The sequence below is a fragment of the Melospiza melodia genome, chromosome Z, assembly GCF_035770615.1.
Source record: "Melospiza melodia melodia isolate bMelMel2 chromosome Z, bMelMel2.pri, whole genome shotgun sequence".
Taxonomy (NCBI): domain Eukaryota; kingdom Metazoa; phylum Chordata; class Aves; order Passeriformes; family Passerellidae; genus Melospiza; species Melospiza melodia.
The window spans coordinates 70,641,931-70,657,413 of NC_086226.1; the positions used below are offsets into that span (position 1 = coordinate 70,641,931).

Genomic DNA, 15,483 nt, shown 5'->3' on the forward strand with positions numbered 1-15,483 from the left:
AATAATTAAATAGCCACTGCAATGCTTTTCAGACTAATGGCTGAGGAAGTAATTTGAGACTTGGAAAGCTGGATTCCAATCCCTGTACTAATGAGTGTTTAAAGTTCATTTTATTAAGTGTTTTATTTCAGAAAACTACTTAGGTTAGTGGCTAAAGCATAGAGTTAGGAGACACATATTAAAACTCATCAAACAGAAGGAGATATTGACCCTATTTGTTCTGCAACTTGGGCATATGCTGAGCAGGTGAAACATTGCATGGGCACTCCTGCATCCTGTTTGTCCTTTCTTCATGTTCTCTCCATTTTTGCAAGGAGCAGTGATGAATTCTGTGCCCCAGGAAACAGTTTGGATGTGGGATCTATCCTGGCATGGTAGTATCTCATTTCTCTGAAGTGCCATCATCCTTCACAAAGCAGTTGCCTGCTGGCTAGCTTAGGCTCAGGTCCTGCATTTCTATTTTGCAGTTAGGTGATTAACTCTTGAAGTATATTAGGTAAAGTTTCAAGTCGTAATCAGCAAACAAAGGGTTCCCATTATATTAGTAGCTAGATACCCAAGAACAGTTATAGTGCTGAGAGTACAGAATTAACAACCACTGCTGATGTGGTGCACAGCTTTTGAACCTTTAATTCAGGTCACAGACATCAAGTGATGCACTGTGGGGCAAGGTGTGTATTCAAAAAAGGAGGAGTTTCACTGGTTAACAATTTTAAGTATCACTTATGACCTAGAATGATAGATTTCATAATTTTATGAAATTATTGTCAAGATATACTCAGGTGAGAGACAGTATAAACCATGATTAAGAAATCCATCTACTAGGAAATTTTCTGGAAGCAGAAACTTACAGTATGCAAGCTACTGAGCAGTTATTCAAAACAGGCAAAGACTGAAATGAGAGAGGTGTTCTAGGATACATAAAAATTGCCTACCTTAAATGAGCACCTTTTTAAATTAAATTCTAAAATTGAGAAAATACAAAGATAAAATTGCAAACTAACCCTAATTTGGATTATCTTCTAACAATTCCTTCTTTTGCCAGTGGTCTTGTGTGCTTCATTGATCTTTCATAATTTCTCAAGTATCTGGATTATTATTACATCTTTATCCCAGTTTGGTCATACATTAGTGCTCCACTGGCTCACTGAAAAAAATCTAAGAGGAGAAAGGCAATGTAGTGGCTAAAAATCACCCCTTAAACACTTCACTCTCACAGTATTCCAGGCATGCAGGGATTCAGAGAAAACTAAGACAATGTAAAAGGATTTTTAATCAAGTTTTAAAACTGCTGATATTCTCCTAGCCAAATAAGGAAGTTTTATTTATATTACTGTAAAATATGTATCTTTAATTCCATGACCACCTGGAAATGCTACTGCTTTCTTCCCGAAGTAGCCTAATTCCAATAGTTTACTTTTAATGTATTTTATTGATATTCTTTTAGAAAAAAGTCTTTACACTCAGGGGAACACCTGAACTCAGGCTGGAATACTCTTCTTCTACTCTTCTGCCTTGTACTGAAAAATAAAGTCTTGTACTAGAAATATGAAAGAATACCAAATCTGGTAGCACAATACTAATTGGCTTCATTTTCAGAATTCCTAAGCACCTGATATAATTGTCAGTTTAGCAAAATATATCAGTCAAGAAGTTCCAAAAGATCTGTCACACCACCTCCAAGAGTTTAACATAATTTGCAGAGTACCCGAGTCATATCCTTCACAGGTATAATAGAACCAAATGTGTCCCCTTGACTGCAGTGCTCTGTGACAAGTACTTTTAAAAAATGTGAATATTCACAAGCCTCCTGAAAAGTAAACTGGGTTAATCTTTGCTCGTGCCTTAACAGGATAGAGGATGTTAAGAATGAGCTCATCATTACTAATCCTGTGTTCTTTGCTTGGACTTTGGAGATAAGCTTGGTTTCAACAAATGACATAAAATTAGGAACCTTAGGAAACTACTGCTTTAATGTAGCAATAAAGGAAGAATTTTTAATGTTCTTTTACAAAATGACCTGAGGTAGGAATATTAGACATTGCTGCAGGTAACACAGTGAACAGCTTCAGTATGCTCTCACAGATAAAGATGCATTTTAAAATAATAGGGTGAAGAATAACAAGAATAGCTTAATAACTTTGAAGACACATCAGTAAGCATTCTGCTCTGAAATGCTGCCCTGGACATTCCTTCTCAAGGAGGTGTTTCAGTCCTAAGTGTGACTAAGAAATGGATAATATACATAGGCCAGGTATAGGAAACACGTTTGAAAGAAAAAACTACATGGACTTCTCACTTAACTTTTTTGAGTGGCCTTCTGTTGTAAAACACAATGTTATTAAAATAGGGTTTTTTTTTTTTAAATAAAAAGGCTAAAAATAAAATGCAATAAGAACAAAAGAAATGAGACCTGTGTCTCCTTTCTCTTATCAGAAAAGTTAGCAGCAAGTGAATGAAATATTAGAAACAGAATTATTCAAAATTTATAGTGGAATTGGAGTTGTTTTTTTTAAATTTTTCCTGAACTTTTACAAATTATTTTCTTGGGGAGTCTGATCTCTAATGCCAGAAAGATTAGAATGTGGACAGGGCATCAATTTAGATTTATAACTACTGTTGCAAATAAGAGACCTTGGAAGAGGGATCCAACCTATTATCTCACGGCAATCACTGCCAGAGCTGTTACAGGGCACATCTGAAACCAGACAGGTCTGCAGACCCTGTCAGCCTGCTGCATTCTGGAAATGCTCTTCCTGCCAGAAGCAGAGCTGCTTCCTTGCTCCACATCCACCGATCCAGCCTCATCAATCGCCAGGCTTCTGTCACCCACAGCATTTAAAGTCACGCTGAACACATGCCCTAGCAAGGGGAATGGATTGTCCCCTTATTTACTGCCAAGTCCTGAGCACCATCCATATACCAAATGTCTGATCAACTTCCATCAGAGATAGGATACTCTCCTAAACTTGGGGTCTAGACACTGCCTTCTCCTCACAGATTACAAAGAGAGGCAGCCCTGGTGCTCACAGGCCTTATCTGCTTTCTGTAGTTGAGAGGAAGGACATGTCAGCCATCTCTATCATCTGCTGAGGACCTAGATCCAGCTCGTAAAAATGACAAGAAATTTTCACTAGCATGATTATTCTTAAAAGAGCAAGTACTTTACACCAATAAGCCAGTTTTCACTGCTCAGGAGTCCACTAAAATGGTATTTGTATTCTACAGAGATAAAATGTGTTCCCAGAATTTAAAACAAGTATTTAATTACAGGCATTCTTGCATTTAAGAAATTCAGACATGGTGACATTCAAATTCAGACAATTTTTTTTGTATACGTATTGTATTTCTGGCCAAAACATCACCTCTCCTTTTAAGCACCATTTTCAAACACTGTGTCTCAGATATTTTTTTTAAACATCTGCTGTCACATCTATTTAGGAATTGCAGCTTTTTTTATCCCTCATTGCCATTCTTTCCACCTCACATAATTCATCTCTATAGTTCCACGATTCCTTCACAGTGACTGCTGTCTTGTTTTCATTTCTAGCTCTGCTGCCATGAGTCAGTTTCATACTACAGACTAGAGACCAGTAAGCAATACTCTTCTACTTAAAAGGCTTTTACCTGCTTACAAGGAAATTGCTTATGAGCATACTAGGGGGCATTTTCATGCAAGTTCACACTTTGCATCATAATAAACTGAAATTACCCTCTTCCTTCCAGTGTGTGACTGTGCAATCACTTTCAATGCTTCAGTGCCGACCTTCCCAGCCTGCCCACAGCCCTGTTACTACATAAGTACACATGTAGAAATAAACGTATATTGGCAGAGTTTGTGCATGCCAAAAGCAGCCACCGTTCTACAAATGTAAATCACTACATTCCATTAGAAAATGACACCTATAATTGTATGTCTCTTTATTAATGCCTCATAGTGCCTCCTGTATTTCGCTTGCTGTAGACATATCATCCTCACCAAGAATCTGCAATTACATTTGCCACTGTCTTCTAGGACAGATTTCAAAAGTAAGCCTTTGGACTTTGTCTACAAAATACTTGTTTACTTGTGCAAAGAGACACTTCTGTAGAAAGACATGAGCAAATATTATCTGTCATATACATTTGATCTGTGTAAATACTTAACTGTAGAAATGAAAGCATTACACTCAAAGCACTTGAGCTAGAGTAGAAGGAGTAAAACTGAATCGTTTATTACTAGTAATTAGTTTATTACAGAGTAATTAGGTAATTCAGGTTTACATCAAAATAGATTTAGGAATTCTTTTTAATCTCTAATGAAACTGGAAACTGAAAGAGGTTTTGTGGTTGCAAATAAAAGAAAATAGATAAACACATATTTTCATAGATGTCATTATTCTCTTCCTTATTCCATAATCCTACTGCTAGACTAAGCCAACAAGGACCTTGCAAACTTCTGCATTTTTTTGGGAGATCCAGCCCCACAGGGCAGCACAAAGTGATCTGAGCAGAGATATTTTTGTGCCACCCTTTTGGTATTTTTGTGCATTGAATAGATGGCTATTCATGAGTGCAGAAGCAGAAGCAATAGTGTTCACCTGCAAGTCTTAGCTGCCAGACCTCAAAGGCCCTCATGCACAAAAGGGAACAGGAAAAGGGAACATAGAAGCACTGCTTACAGCTGATTATTTGCGAAAGCAGAGATGGGCTTTATTGATTTATTTTTGTGAATAAGCATAGACAAACTTTTTATAATATGGGGTTTTTTTCATTAATGCCACATTTCCCTTTCTAAATAAAATTTGTGGATATTTGAGTCAAAGAGAAAGTATTTTTTCCTTTTTCTGTTATGCAAAATGTGCTCATAAAGCACAATTCATAAAAATCCTGGTGAAGTTGAAAAAAAAATTGCCAAAACAATTTTTTTGAAGTGGCTCTTCAAAGTAAGTAAAGAGTGTATACAGAGACTTAAAATAAATTATTTTAAACTAGCAGAAATATAGCAGCTCCACCTCTTGGAAAAACTGTCCTGTCAGTTATGTAGCATATGCATGAGAAGGGCAGCAGGGCAAAAACTCATCCAAACTGACACATGTATATTAGCTTGATGACAAATGAATTTGATGGAATTTAGCTTGTAGTGAATCCTCCTTTTCCCACATACCTAACAGACATAGGAGAGATGACATGCTGCATTTAACATGCAAGAATAACAGTGACTATAGGTCACTACAGGTGACTACAGATTGGCATGTTTTAAAGTATAAGCAATCCTTGAATGTCAGATTAAACTCCCAGAGGTTGTCGGAAATTTCTAGCAAATACTATACAAGCCTCAAAATTTCAGGGCAATTCTGAAAGTAGCTTTGGGATCTGGGGTTCAAAGTGTTGTGTGTTTCCCTGAGCATTCAAATGCTGATACTGCACTGAAGCAGACATAGAAGCCTGATCATGAGAAAGGCTGGAAATGACCAACTGGTTCCTTTGGCTCCTCCAAAAGGGAGAGCACTGGATGTTGCTGCTGTTTGGTGAGGATATGCACCCAGCTTTTGGAAAGGTGCCTGTTAAAGGGCCTCTCTGCACCTCTCTGTGGGGGTGGAGGTGGGATCCTGTTCCTGTTCTGATGAGAGTGACTGATTTTTGTTTAGACATGTGACTTGGGTACTTTCTTGCTCAGTGACTGATGAATCATCTCAAATTTCATAAGCAGACAATTGTAAAGGGATGAGATTGGTTGTTTATTCCCTCAGTTACAATACAGCTTGATTTTTAGGACCTGCTTTCTGAGATGGAATTCATCCAGGCTGGCAGAAAAGAAAATAACTTTTTCTTCCCTACTGTGTTTAAGCGAACAATACCCAAATACATATGCCTTAGATTTAAGAGGCGAACACAATAGCTGATGGTATTTAAAGGAAAATATTATGCTCCCACCCCATCTGGAGAGAGTTCTCAGTAGAACCATTCGTTAAGTGTTGGATTTGTGATTGTGTCCCTGTCCTCTGTTGACACTTCTGACTAGCTGAAGCTCTGCACACTGGGGTTGCTACATGCTGGAATCCACATCCCCGAACTCCAGAGTGGGGATCAAGGGCCTAGAAACAAGGTACATGGAGGCACATGTAGATGTTGCCGCTCCACCCTTCAGAGAACATGACTTGCTGAATACTGGAATTCTGTTCTTGAAAAGACTTTTCATGGTCAAGTAGCGTGTAACACTTTGATGACTTTTTGTTTCAACACTGTCACTTGCACTGCTGTTTCCTGAGACAGTACAGGAAGATGTTTTATCTAATGATCACAAATGGAAAAATGGATCCTTCTACAAAAGGCTTTCTACTCCAGAAGACAGGCTTCTTTGAGACAGAAAAGGCTAGTTTTATTTAGACCAGCTTCAACACTGATAAATTTTTGATATTGGTAAAATTTTCTGAGAAAGAACATTCAGGTCATACAGTAATAGCAGAGATTTCATAATTTAAATAGGAAGATCTTTTCCACATTGAACTTGGTTTTGATCTTCTGAAAAGATAAATAATCTAAAATACTAGTCAGGGTGAAGAAACCATACTATCTATATATTTTTGCATGCATGTTTGCATCAGACTACTCTAATGTAGAATATATTTTGAATGTGTGAAGAATAATAATTTTTTAATTTAAGAATTTAAGAATTTTTTAATTTAATTAAGAATTTAATTTAATAATTTTTTAAAAGTAGTTCTTCTGTTGAGAAATCATCTGGTTATCCAAACTCTTTAAAGCAGTCTACTGTTTGAAATATCACTTTGCTAATACAATAGCTACTAATCTCATATACTGGGTTGCAAAGATATTCTTTACCCATCTGGAAGGAATTAATTGTAATTCTGTAGAAATTCTATTTCCTGAATAGGGTAGGATTTAATGGAAAAGTTGTTGTGTTTTAACCCCAGCCAGCCAACAAGCCCCAGGCAGCTCCTTGCTCAGTCCCCCACCAGAGAGACTAGGAAGAGAATGGGAAGGGTAAAAGCCAGAATACTCATGAGCTGAGATAAAGACAGTTTATTAGGGAAAACAAAAGCCATGCACTCAAGTGAAGCAAGATAAGAAATTATTTCACTACTTCCCATGGGGAGGGAATGAAATGAAATCACTTCAAACATTCCCCCTTCTTCTTTCTTCCCCTCAGCTTTATGTCCTGAGCATGGTGTCACAGGGTCTGGAAATCCCTTTGGTCAGTTTGGGTCACCTGTCCCAGCTGTGTCTCCTCCCAGCCTCTCATGAGCCCCCAACTTCTCACCAGTGGCAGCACAAACACAGAAAAGGCCTTGGCTCTGTGTAAGCCCTGCTGAGCAACAACAAAAACATCTCTGTGTTATCAACCCTGTGCTCAGCACAAATCCAAAACACAGCCACTGTGAAGAAAATTAACTCTTCCCTAGCTGAAAAATATTGAAATAAGGGATAAAGTAGAGAAGTGAGAAGAATTATACTTCAGGAAATGCAAATTTTATAAAATTTACCATCAAGTTCTGGAATATCACTTCAAATAGTTGTTTAGCTGTACAGCCAGGCCCAGCTTGAAGCAGAGGGTGTTTGAGTAACTCCATACTTTAATAAATTCTTCCCTGTCTTCTACCACCTCAGAAGTGCTTTCAAGTAACGTAAGTGTCCTGTTTCCTCGGCAGCAGGGAAGGGTGACAAGGAGGGGTAATGTGAAAGGTAGGGGAGGGGAGAAAATAAAGTACTGCAGACATAGCTAGCTAGGAAGGAAGGAGATGCTCTTCCCAAAGTCATTTCTCAAACCAGCCATTTCATAAATTAGAAAAACAAGTACATAAATACAATCAACAGTAATTGAGTAGGAAGTGTAACTGCAGGTAACAAAAAATTGAACATTTGCATTCATCTTTTCTCTGCTTGCATTTGTTCTGCAAGTGCATAAACTTTCCAGACTTGTTAAAGAGAGAATTTCTGAAAGCAGGACCACAATGTACATTGATATTTGTGTGTACTATGAGCACATCCATAAAACTTTAGGTGTGATGATGACAACACTAAACAAACAGACTTCTGCAACAGGAGATTTGAATATGCTGTAGAAATTGCAGACTTTCAGGGTATCAGGAATGCAGAAACAAATTAAAAAATCTTCCAATAAACACAAAGAAGGAAGCTTACATTTTGTATGTTTTGAATTGTGAGGGTTACTGGCTGGAAGAACGTACCATTACAGATTTGAAAGCATTCATACACACCTGATAAAAGCAATGTCCATCTTTCACATTTTACAGCCTAATAAGGGAACCTGTTATTAAGTAACCTTGAAGGAACTTTCCAAATAGAACAAAGAAAATACAAATCTATAGCAATTCTGTTCTTAAAGCTAAACAGAGCACTAAAGATTAAGTACCTATAGGGGAAAAAAAACCCAACAACCTTATTTTTAAACATGGGCAAATTTAATTATTTAGAACCAATTGCTACACGAATCACAGATGACATATTTTACAGAGAGAAAAAGCATGGCTAATGTCCACCTCTGCAAGGTATAATTTTATATTTAGATGTAAGTGGTGTCTCACTGGCTTTAACAGGTCAAAATGCTGCAAAAACATTCTGCACAGTTAACAGTAAATTCTTACACTTGATAATTCCATACATGCTAAAAGTCACTCTGCGCTCTTGCACAGGCTGAAATAGGAAAAACTATTTAAATGCATTAAATTAGCATTTCAGTAATTGTACTGAGTTATCTGAGTTCCATTACAAAACTGCAACAGTTTGTGAGAATAATAAAAGGCAGTCTGATTAAACATAATTTAAGAGTCACTTGCTGAGCACCTGAATCAGCTGGCTAAAAAAGTATTAATGTTGATACATTTAGCTAGCTATGAAATTCTTTAAAGGTGGCAGTATCCCTTGATAATGAAAAAAAAAGCAAAGGAAAGAAAATAAGTCATTAGGTGTGTGTGACCTTCAAGTACTATAAAAATATCCAGAAAAAATGGAAAGTGAATTAGGTGAAGAAATACTTTTACCAGGTATTTTTTGGACCACATTCAATATTTTCAATATGTATAATAAAAATAAAAATTGCTTTTAGTAAAAAAAAAAAAAATAAACCCCCATCCCTCAATGCCCCTTAATTGGATGAAAGGCATGCAGCAATTCTAGATATCTCTTAAGCTACATCCCTATGAATGAAGCCATTCCCAGTCTTTTAAACTTTGGCTACTGTTTTAGAGCTGCTGTCAATCCAGTGTCCTTATGTGCCACACCCTACACATCCCAGATTACAAAAGGTTTTAAACTGGAGCAGACTTGCATTTCCATTGGTGGTGCTGCTGGAGAAGCAGAAGAAAGTGCCGAAATAGTCAAATTGTATAAAATCAAAAGTAGAAACAGCAAAGCACACATCCTGCTAACACACAATTGCATTATCTGTATGGAGTCATAGTATTTTCCTTGTCCTTTTAATGTGGAACATTATCAAAAGGTCTAGGAAAGAAGCATAGGTACAGCAGAGGTGGTATTCCAGTTAGGGTATATAATTACATGACACCAGTCATTGCTGGGGTGAAAGTCAGGGTCTGGTGGGTAAAAGCCCTGCCAGATGGTATGGAAAAGGTAATTTACACACGTGGTTCATGCAGTTAGTTTCCATGCCCATCGTCTCAGCAGCTATACTGCAGTCCTTTGGTATGGTCTCAAGAGCATTTTTATTGCTGTATAGATACCCTTGAATGATCTTGTATTACCCTGTATTACCCTGGTGTTATCCCTGTTTTTATCGTGACTCTGCCTTCACTGAATGACACCTTTCAGTCTAATATTGAGCTCTGCAATGCCAGGTTGGTTGTTTGGTTTTTTTTTTTGTCATTGGAAAAAGCTTTTTCCTTTGCTGCCTTCTTAAAAACTCTAGGTGTTGTGCAGAATATGCTTTGAGAATGGAGTTTCCTTGGCTTTTCTTTTTTCTTTGTTTCACTTTCTTTTATTTACTGTATTTCTTTATTTTTGACCTTATTATGAGTTCAGAATTCTCAGTTATTTTTACAGGAGCTTGGCATTAGTAGGGGCAATAGGGTAACAGCCAAAGTAGCTTTCTAATATCTTTTATTGTTGTCTGTAGCTGTTGTATCTCTGTTGTATGTTGCTATGTGAGCTTTTCAAATGACCAGCTGATCCACGCCACTTCAAATATTTCATAGTGGTTTTTATCCTCCCAAAAATCTAATTTTTCTTGTGTCTGTTGTGTTTCCAGTCCTGTTGTTAATACAGTTTAGCTCAATACTGCTTGGCAGTATTTATCTTGTTCTTGCAATTAGAGAGGTTAGGAAAAAAAAAATCTGTTTTCCAAATATCTCCATTAATCATAATTATCAAGGGAGATCTGCAGTAACTGCTTCTCTCTTTATATTAAGGTGTGCATGCACATGCATGTAGGCATACTCATGTAAAATCAACCTTTTTGGCACAGCATATACAGGCCTTAAGACAATCAGTAAGAGCAGTTCCTCCCAGTATATAATGAAAAGGCAGGAAAAACCCTGAAGTTTTATCCCAAACAGATAAAATTTCTGCCGTAGGTGTTCACCGTTGCCATGTTAGCATGATTGAGCAGTTCTGAGCTGCCACACTAATTAATGTGTGGTATATGAAATAATGTAACAATTAAGTTTGCATGAAGAATAGATTTTTTTTTTCAGAAAACAAGCACATCCATTCTTTAAAATTAATTTCAAAATTATTTAGCAATGGAAGATAGAACAAATAGCTAATTTCTGTTCTTCCTCATTAATCATACCACAGCAGGGAAGGTTTATTTAGCTCTGAAAATGCAAACTCTCCACAAGTCTTAGTTTATACCTTGAAATTGTGATAAAATATCCCAGACTGCTCAATGAGACTGAAGTGAAAACCTGGCTTATCAGTTTTCCAGCAAGCTGTGCGATGAGTATGACCTCTTGTGTTAGACATGGGAATATTCTTTTTTTTTTATTCACACAATGAACAACCAAGACAGTAGACTAAATATCTGAAAGCTTGTAACAGCACTGTCCTTGCATTTCAACAAATAAACAGGATAGCAGAAGCAGAGGTATAAAATTTGGGACTTGTGACTTCTATATATGAATTACAAAAATAAATGCAATCATTTCCCGACACAGCATAAAGATATCAGATATTTTAGTATAACAAGACCTTAAAAAGATTTTTTTTCTTCTTCTTCACAATTCTAATATAAGCTTCCATGATCAGAGTAGATGAAGTTACAGGACAGAGCCTTGGTGACTTCTAAATAAAACATGGAGATTTACAAATTTCTTAAAAGGCTTTTCAAGGTAAACTAGGTCATAAGCATTTATATTCTGGTAAAGTGAAAGCTTAAAAGAAAGTACCTTTAAGAAAAATTAAGGACACAGAATGAACAGAAAAGGAAAGATGGAAACTTGCCTATCTAATTTTTACCTAGTTCACAAAACATGTATTTTGAAACCATAGTTCAGCAAGACTGAAGCAGAACAGTAGAAGCCCAGGTTCCCTGGGATTTTAATTTCCAAAGATTCCTGAGATTCATGTGTGCTTCAAAAAACAGGCAAAAATGGGACAAGCAAGGCAGAAGTACAGCACCATGTTTTTCCAAAGAAAATGGAATATCTGAAGCTGCGCTAAACAGCCTGTTCACTCTTAAGAATAAAAGCACCTTTTATCTTGGTTGTTGGTATTCAGGGAAATTAGTGCAACCTTGAGCATCCAGATATACTTCTGTGTAACTTAAAAATGAAAGTATTTTATCATTTGTGGAATGAAGTCTGTGTAGATTTCCATTCAAAACTTGGTTGTAAGACAATTTTTTTTTTTTATCACAAGACATTATGATTTTTTGTATCATATATATTCCCACTTATGAGTGCTTTTCAAAATAACATGCTATGTAAACATAACTGAATTTTGGTCTGTCTGTAAATAATTTATCTATACTGTAACACATGATATTTACCACATTAGTGAGGGTTGTTTCATTGTGTGGGTGATACATGTGCTTGCTTTAAAAGCTACATATTGATTAGGAATTACCTTTAAAATTTTATAACAGAGCATATTTTAAAACGTTGCTAATGACACTGCCTCACTCATCTTTCTAACCTACAACTCATCTAAGGATTTCAAAGGAAATTGAATGTCACAGGAGACACAGAAATTATAAGGATGCGGGCTTTTATCCTAGAAAGGTTTGGTGGATTTTGTCTTTAACATTGCCGAGAAATTAAAGATGTAAGGAAGTCTTCCATGGTATCAAATATAGTCTGGGAAAAAAAAAAAAAAAAAAAAAAAAAAAAAAAAAAAAAAAAAAAACAAAAAACCCCTCTCTTATAGTCTTGCCTAGTTGACAGCTGACAGGAATGACACAGCTGTAACAAGGAAAACCACTTCTCATTTTCATAATTCTTTCCTTAAATAATCTTTCCTTAAATAAATGCAGAAAGCAGACTTTACCTGATGCAGACATGTCTCTGCCTAACGGAGCTGCCAGAGCAGATTACTCAGTGGGGGCTTGAGAGGCAAAGAAAGGGGAAAAGGCAAAATGGCAGCGGACAACCAACTTGAGGCAGTGCATGGCAGGGAGCCGGAGACGGAGGGGACCTACTCAGTGACACCGGTCCCGTTTCACGGTACAGCTCCTGCCGACCCGGCGGAGCACGGCTGCAGCCCTCGAGCCTCCCCCGGCTGCGCCTCTCCCTCCTCCGGCTGAGGGAAGAAGGAGCAGCCGGCAGAAGCCGCGCGTCCCCCCCACCCGTCCTTCGCGACAGGCCCGGGATGTGCCGGGAAGGGCTCCCCGCCTCGCGCCGCGGCCGCGGCCCCTTCCAGCCCTCCGCGGCCCGGGGCGGCGGGTGCGGAGCGAGCCCGACGCTGTGTTTTGCAGGGCGGCGGCGGCGGCGGCGCTGCTGGACAGCTCCGGAGCGCGACGCGGCGCCCATGTTCCGGAGACGGCGCAGATGTGAGTGGGGAGCCGGGGAGAGCCGCCGGGGAGAGCCGCGGCGGAGCCCCTTCGCCGACAGGCGAGGGAGATCCCGGGAGCGAGCGCGCTCCCCGCCCCCGGGAAGCCCCGGGTTTCCGCGGCGCGGGCGGGGCGGGCGGGGGGCGAGGGCAGCCCTCACCTGCGGGGGGCGGGAGGCGGGATCCCCGCGGGCGGGGGCCCCGCGCCCCCCGCTGACGGCGCGGCCGCTCCGCCCCCGCCAGGTGACGTGATGCCCGTTGTTTTGGTGCGCCCGACCAATCGGACGCGGCGGCTGGATTCTACGGGAGCCGGGATGGGCCCATCGTGGCGGCAGCAGGACGCTCCCCTGCCGACCGTCACGCATTGCGCAGGGTGCACCACCGCCCGGTCCTCCTGCGGCTTTAACGGCCCCGACATGGACCCGCCGCGCCACTTCCCGGCGGGCTTCGGCCCCGAGCAGCAGCAGCAGCGCCAGCAACAGCAGCAGCAGCAGCAGCGCCCGCCGGCGCCGCCGCACTGCCAGCAGCACGGCCAGGACAAGCAGAGCCTCCAGCAGCAGCAGCAGCAGCAGCAGCAGCAGCAGCAGCAGCAGCAGCAGCAGCAGCAGCAGCAGCAGCAGCAGCAGCAGCAGAGCCCGTGCCTCCAGTGCAACAACTGCGCCTACTACGGGGCTGCTGCGGCAGCCGCGGGGGATAACCTGCCCCTGCTGCTCCGCGCCTCCTCGCCGCTTTCGGGCGCCTTTCGGACGCACTCCTCGCCGCTGTCTTCCGCCGCCTCCTCCCGGCACGGCAGCCAGCTGAACGTCAGCGAGTTCACCCCGTCCAGCCATGCTGGCACGTCCAGACAGCCTCACCAATATTCCCAGTACCACCAGTGCCATAGCCTGCAGCAGCAGCAGGCAGCCAGCCCCAGCAGCAGTGTCAGCAGCAGCAGCACTCACCATCATCATCACCATCACCATCACCACCACCATCATCAGCAGCAGCAGCGCCGGGAGAGCAACCCCTTCACCGAAATAGCCATGAGCAGCTGCAGGTACAACGGTGGCGTCATGCGGCCGCTCAGCAACCTGAGCTCGTCCCGCAGGAACCTGCACGATCTGGACTCCGAGTCGCAGCCTCTCCAGGCGCCGCTCGCCAGCCCCGCCGCCGCTGCTGCCGGCTCTGCCCCCGCCGCCGGCAGCCCCGCCGCCCCGGAGATCGTGGTCTCCAAGCCCGAACACAACAACTCCAACAACCTGGCGCTGTACAGCTCCACCGGCCCCGGCCCCGGCCCCGGCACGGGAAGCTCCAACAACGGCGGGGGCAAGTCCAGCAAGAAGAAGAACCAGAACATCGGCTACAAGCTGGGACACCGCCGGGCTCTCTTCGAGAAGCGTAAGCGCTTGAGCGACTACGCGCTCATCTTCGGCATGTTCGGCATCGTCGTCATGGTCATCGAGACCGAACTCTCCTGGGGCGCCTACACCAAGGTATCGGCTCAGGCGGCAGCCGGTCCCGCCGCCCGCGGCCCCCGCCCCGTCCCCGTGCCGCGGTGTCCCCGCTGTCCGGTGCCGCCGGCCGCCTCCTCGGGCCGGGGTGGCGGTGGGGCGGAGCGGCCCCGCGCGTGGGTTCTCTGAGGAACGGCGGTGTCTTTCTCTTGCAGGAGTCTCTGTATTCCCTCGCTCTGAAATGCCTTATTAGCCTCTCCACGATTATCCTGCTCGGGCTCATCATCGTGTACCACGCAAGAGAAATCCAGGTAACTTTTCCTTCTGTGGGTCAGGGAGCGTGGCTGGCTTAGGTGGGGGTGCGAGGCGGTTTGTCCAGGGGAGCTGTGCTGGTAAGTACTGGGCACGTCCTGCCGCTTCAGAAAGCAAGCGTGGTCTCTGTAAGGCTGCCGAAGTTGGTGAATGGACCTCAGCCTCAGCCGTTTGGAGACGGGCACCAAACGACGGGCAGAGAGCAGCCAGGAAGCTTTGCCTGCTAGGGACTGTTGTCTGCAGTTGTGCTGTAGGACTGCCTAGCCTTAAGGTTATAACCTGCTTTCTAGATGGTGTGCCTGTCGTCTCCTGCAGCAGATGTGCAGCAATAGTCTTTTATTTTTCAGTGACTAAATTTCATATTGTGCGTTTTCTCTTGACAGTAAGGTTAATGGTCTTCACTGTGCAAGGTATGTAATCCTCAGTGAGCTGTCTGAAATAGGAGTGCACTCTAGGAGAGTGCTTAAAAGGAGGGGGATGATTGATATTTGACTTGTTTTATTTAATGCTGTAGTGTCTAGGAATGTGACCAGAGAAAAGTGTTAGGAATGATAGGGCTGAAGGTAAGAGGAACATAGTGGTCAAAACTATAGAATAAACCTCACAGATACTGTCGCAGGTTCTGTCCAGGTGACTTAGTCCTAATTTCAGTTGCATTTTTTTCGACTAAGAAATTAAAATGTAGCATTTCAGCTCAACCAAACGGGACAACAGACAGAATTCAAAGTTTTGAAGGGAAAAATAACCTTACTCATAGATATAGTGCGTTTGCTTT

General features: G+C 41.8%; 1 protein-coding gene across 1 annotated transcript in view; it reads left to right on the plus strand.

Annotated features, from left to right (window-relative positions):
• Positions 1-13,217: 13,217 nt before the first annotated feature.
• Positions 13,218-15,483, plus strand: part of KCNN2 (potassium calcium-activated channel subfamily N member 2) — a 71,606-nt gene continuing 69,340 nt past the window's right edge. Inside the window, exons 1-2 of the mRNA XM_063179910.1 lie at positions 13,218-14,438; positions 14,612-14,707. Of these exons, the coding sequence (XP_063035980.1) occupies positions 13,218-14,438; positions 14,612-14,707 (1,317 nt within the window). The remainder of the gene's footprint in view (positions 14,439-14,611; positions 14,708-15,483) is intronic.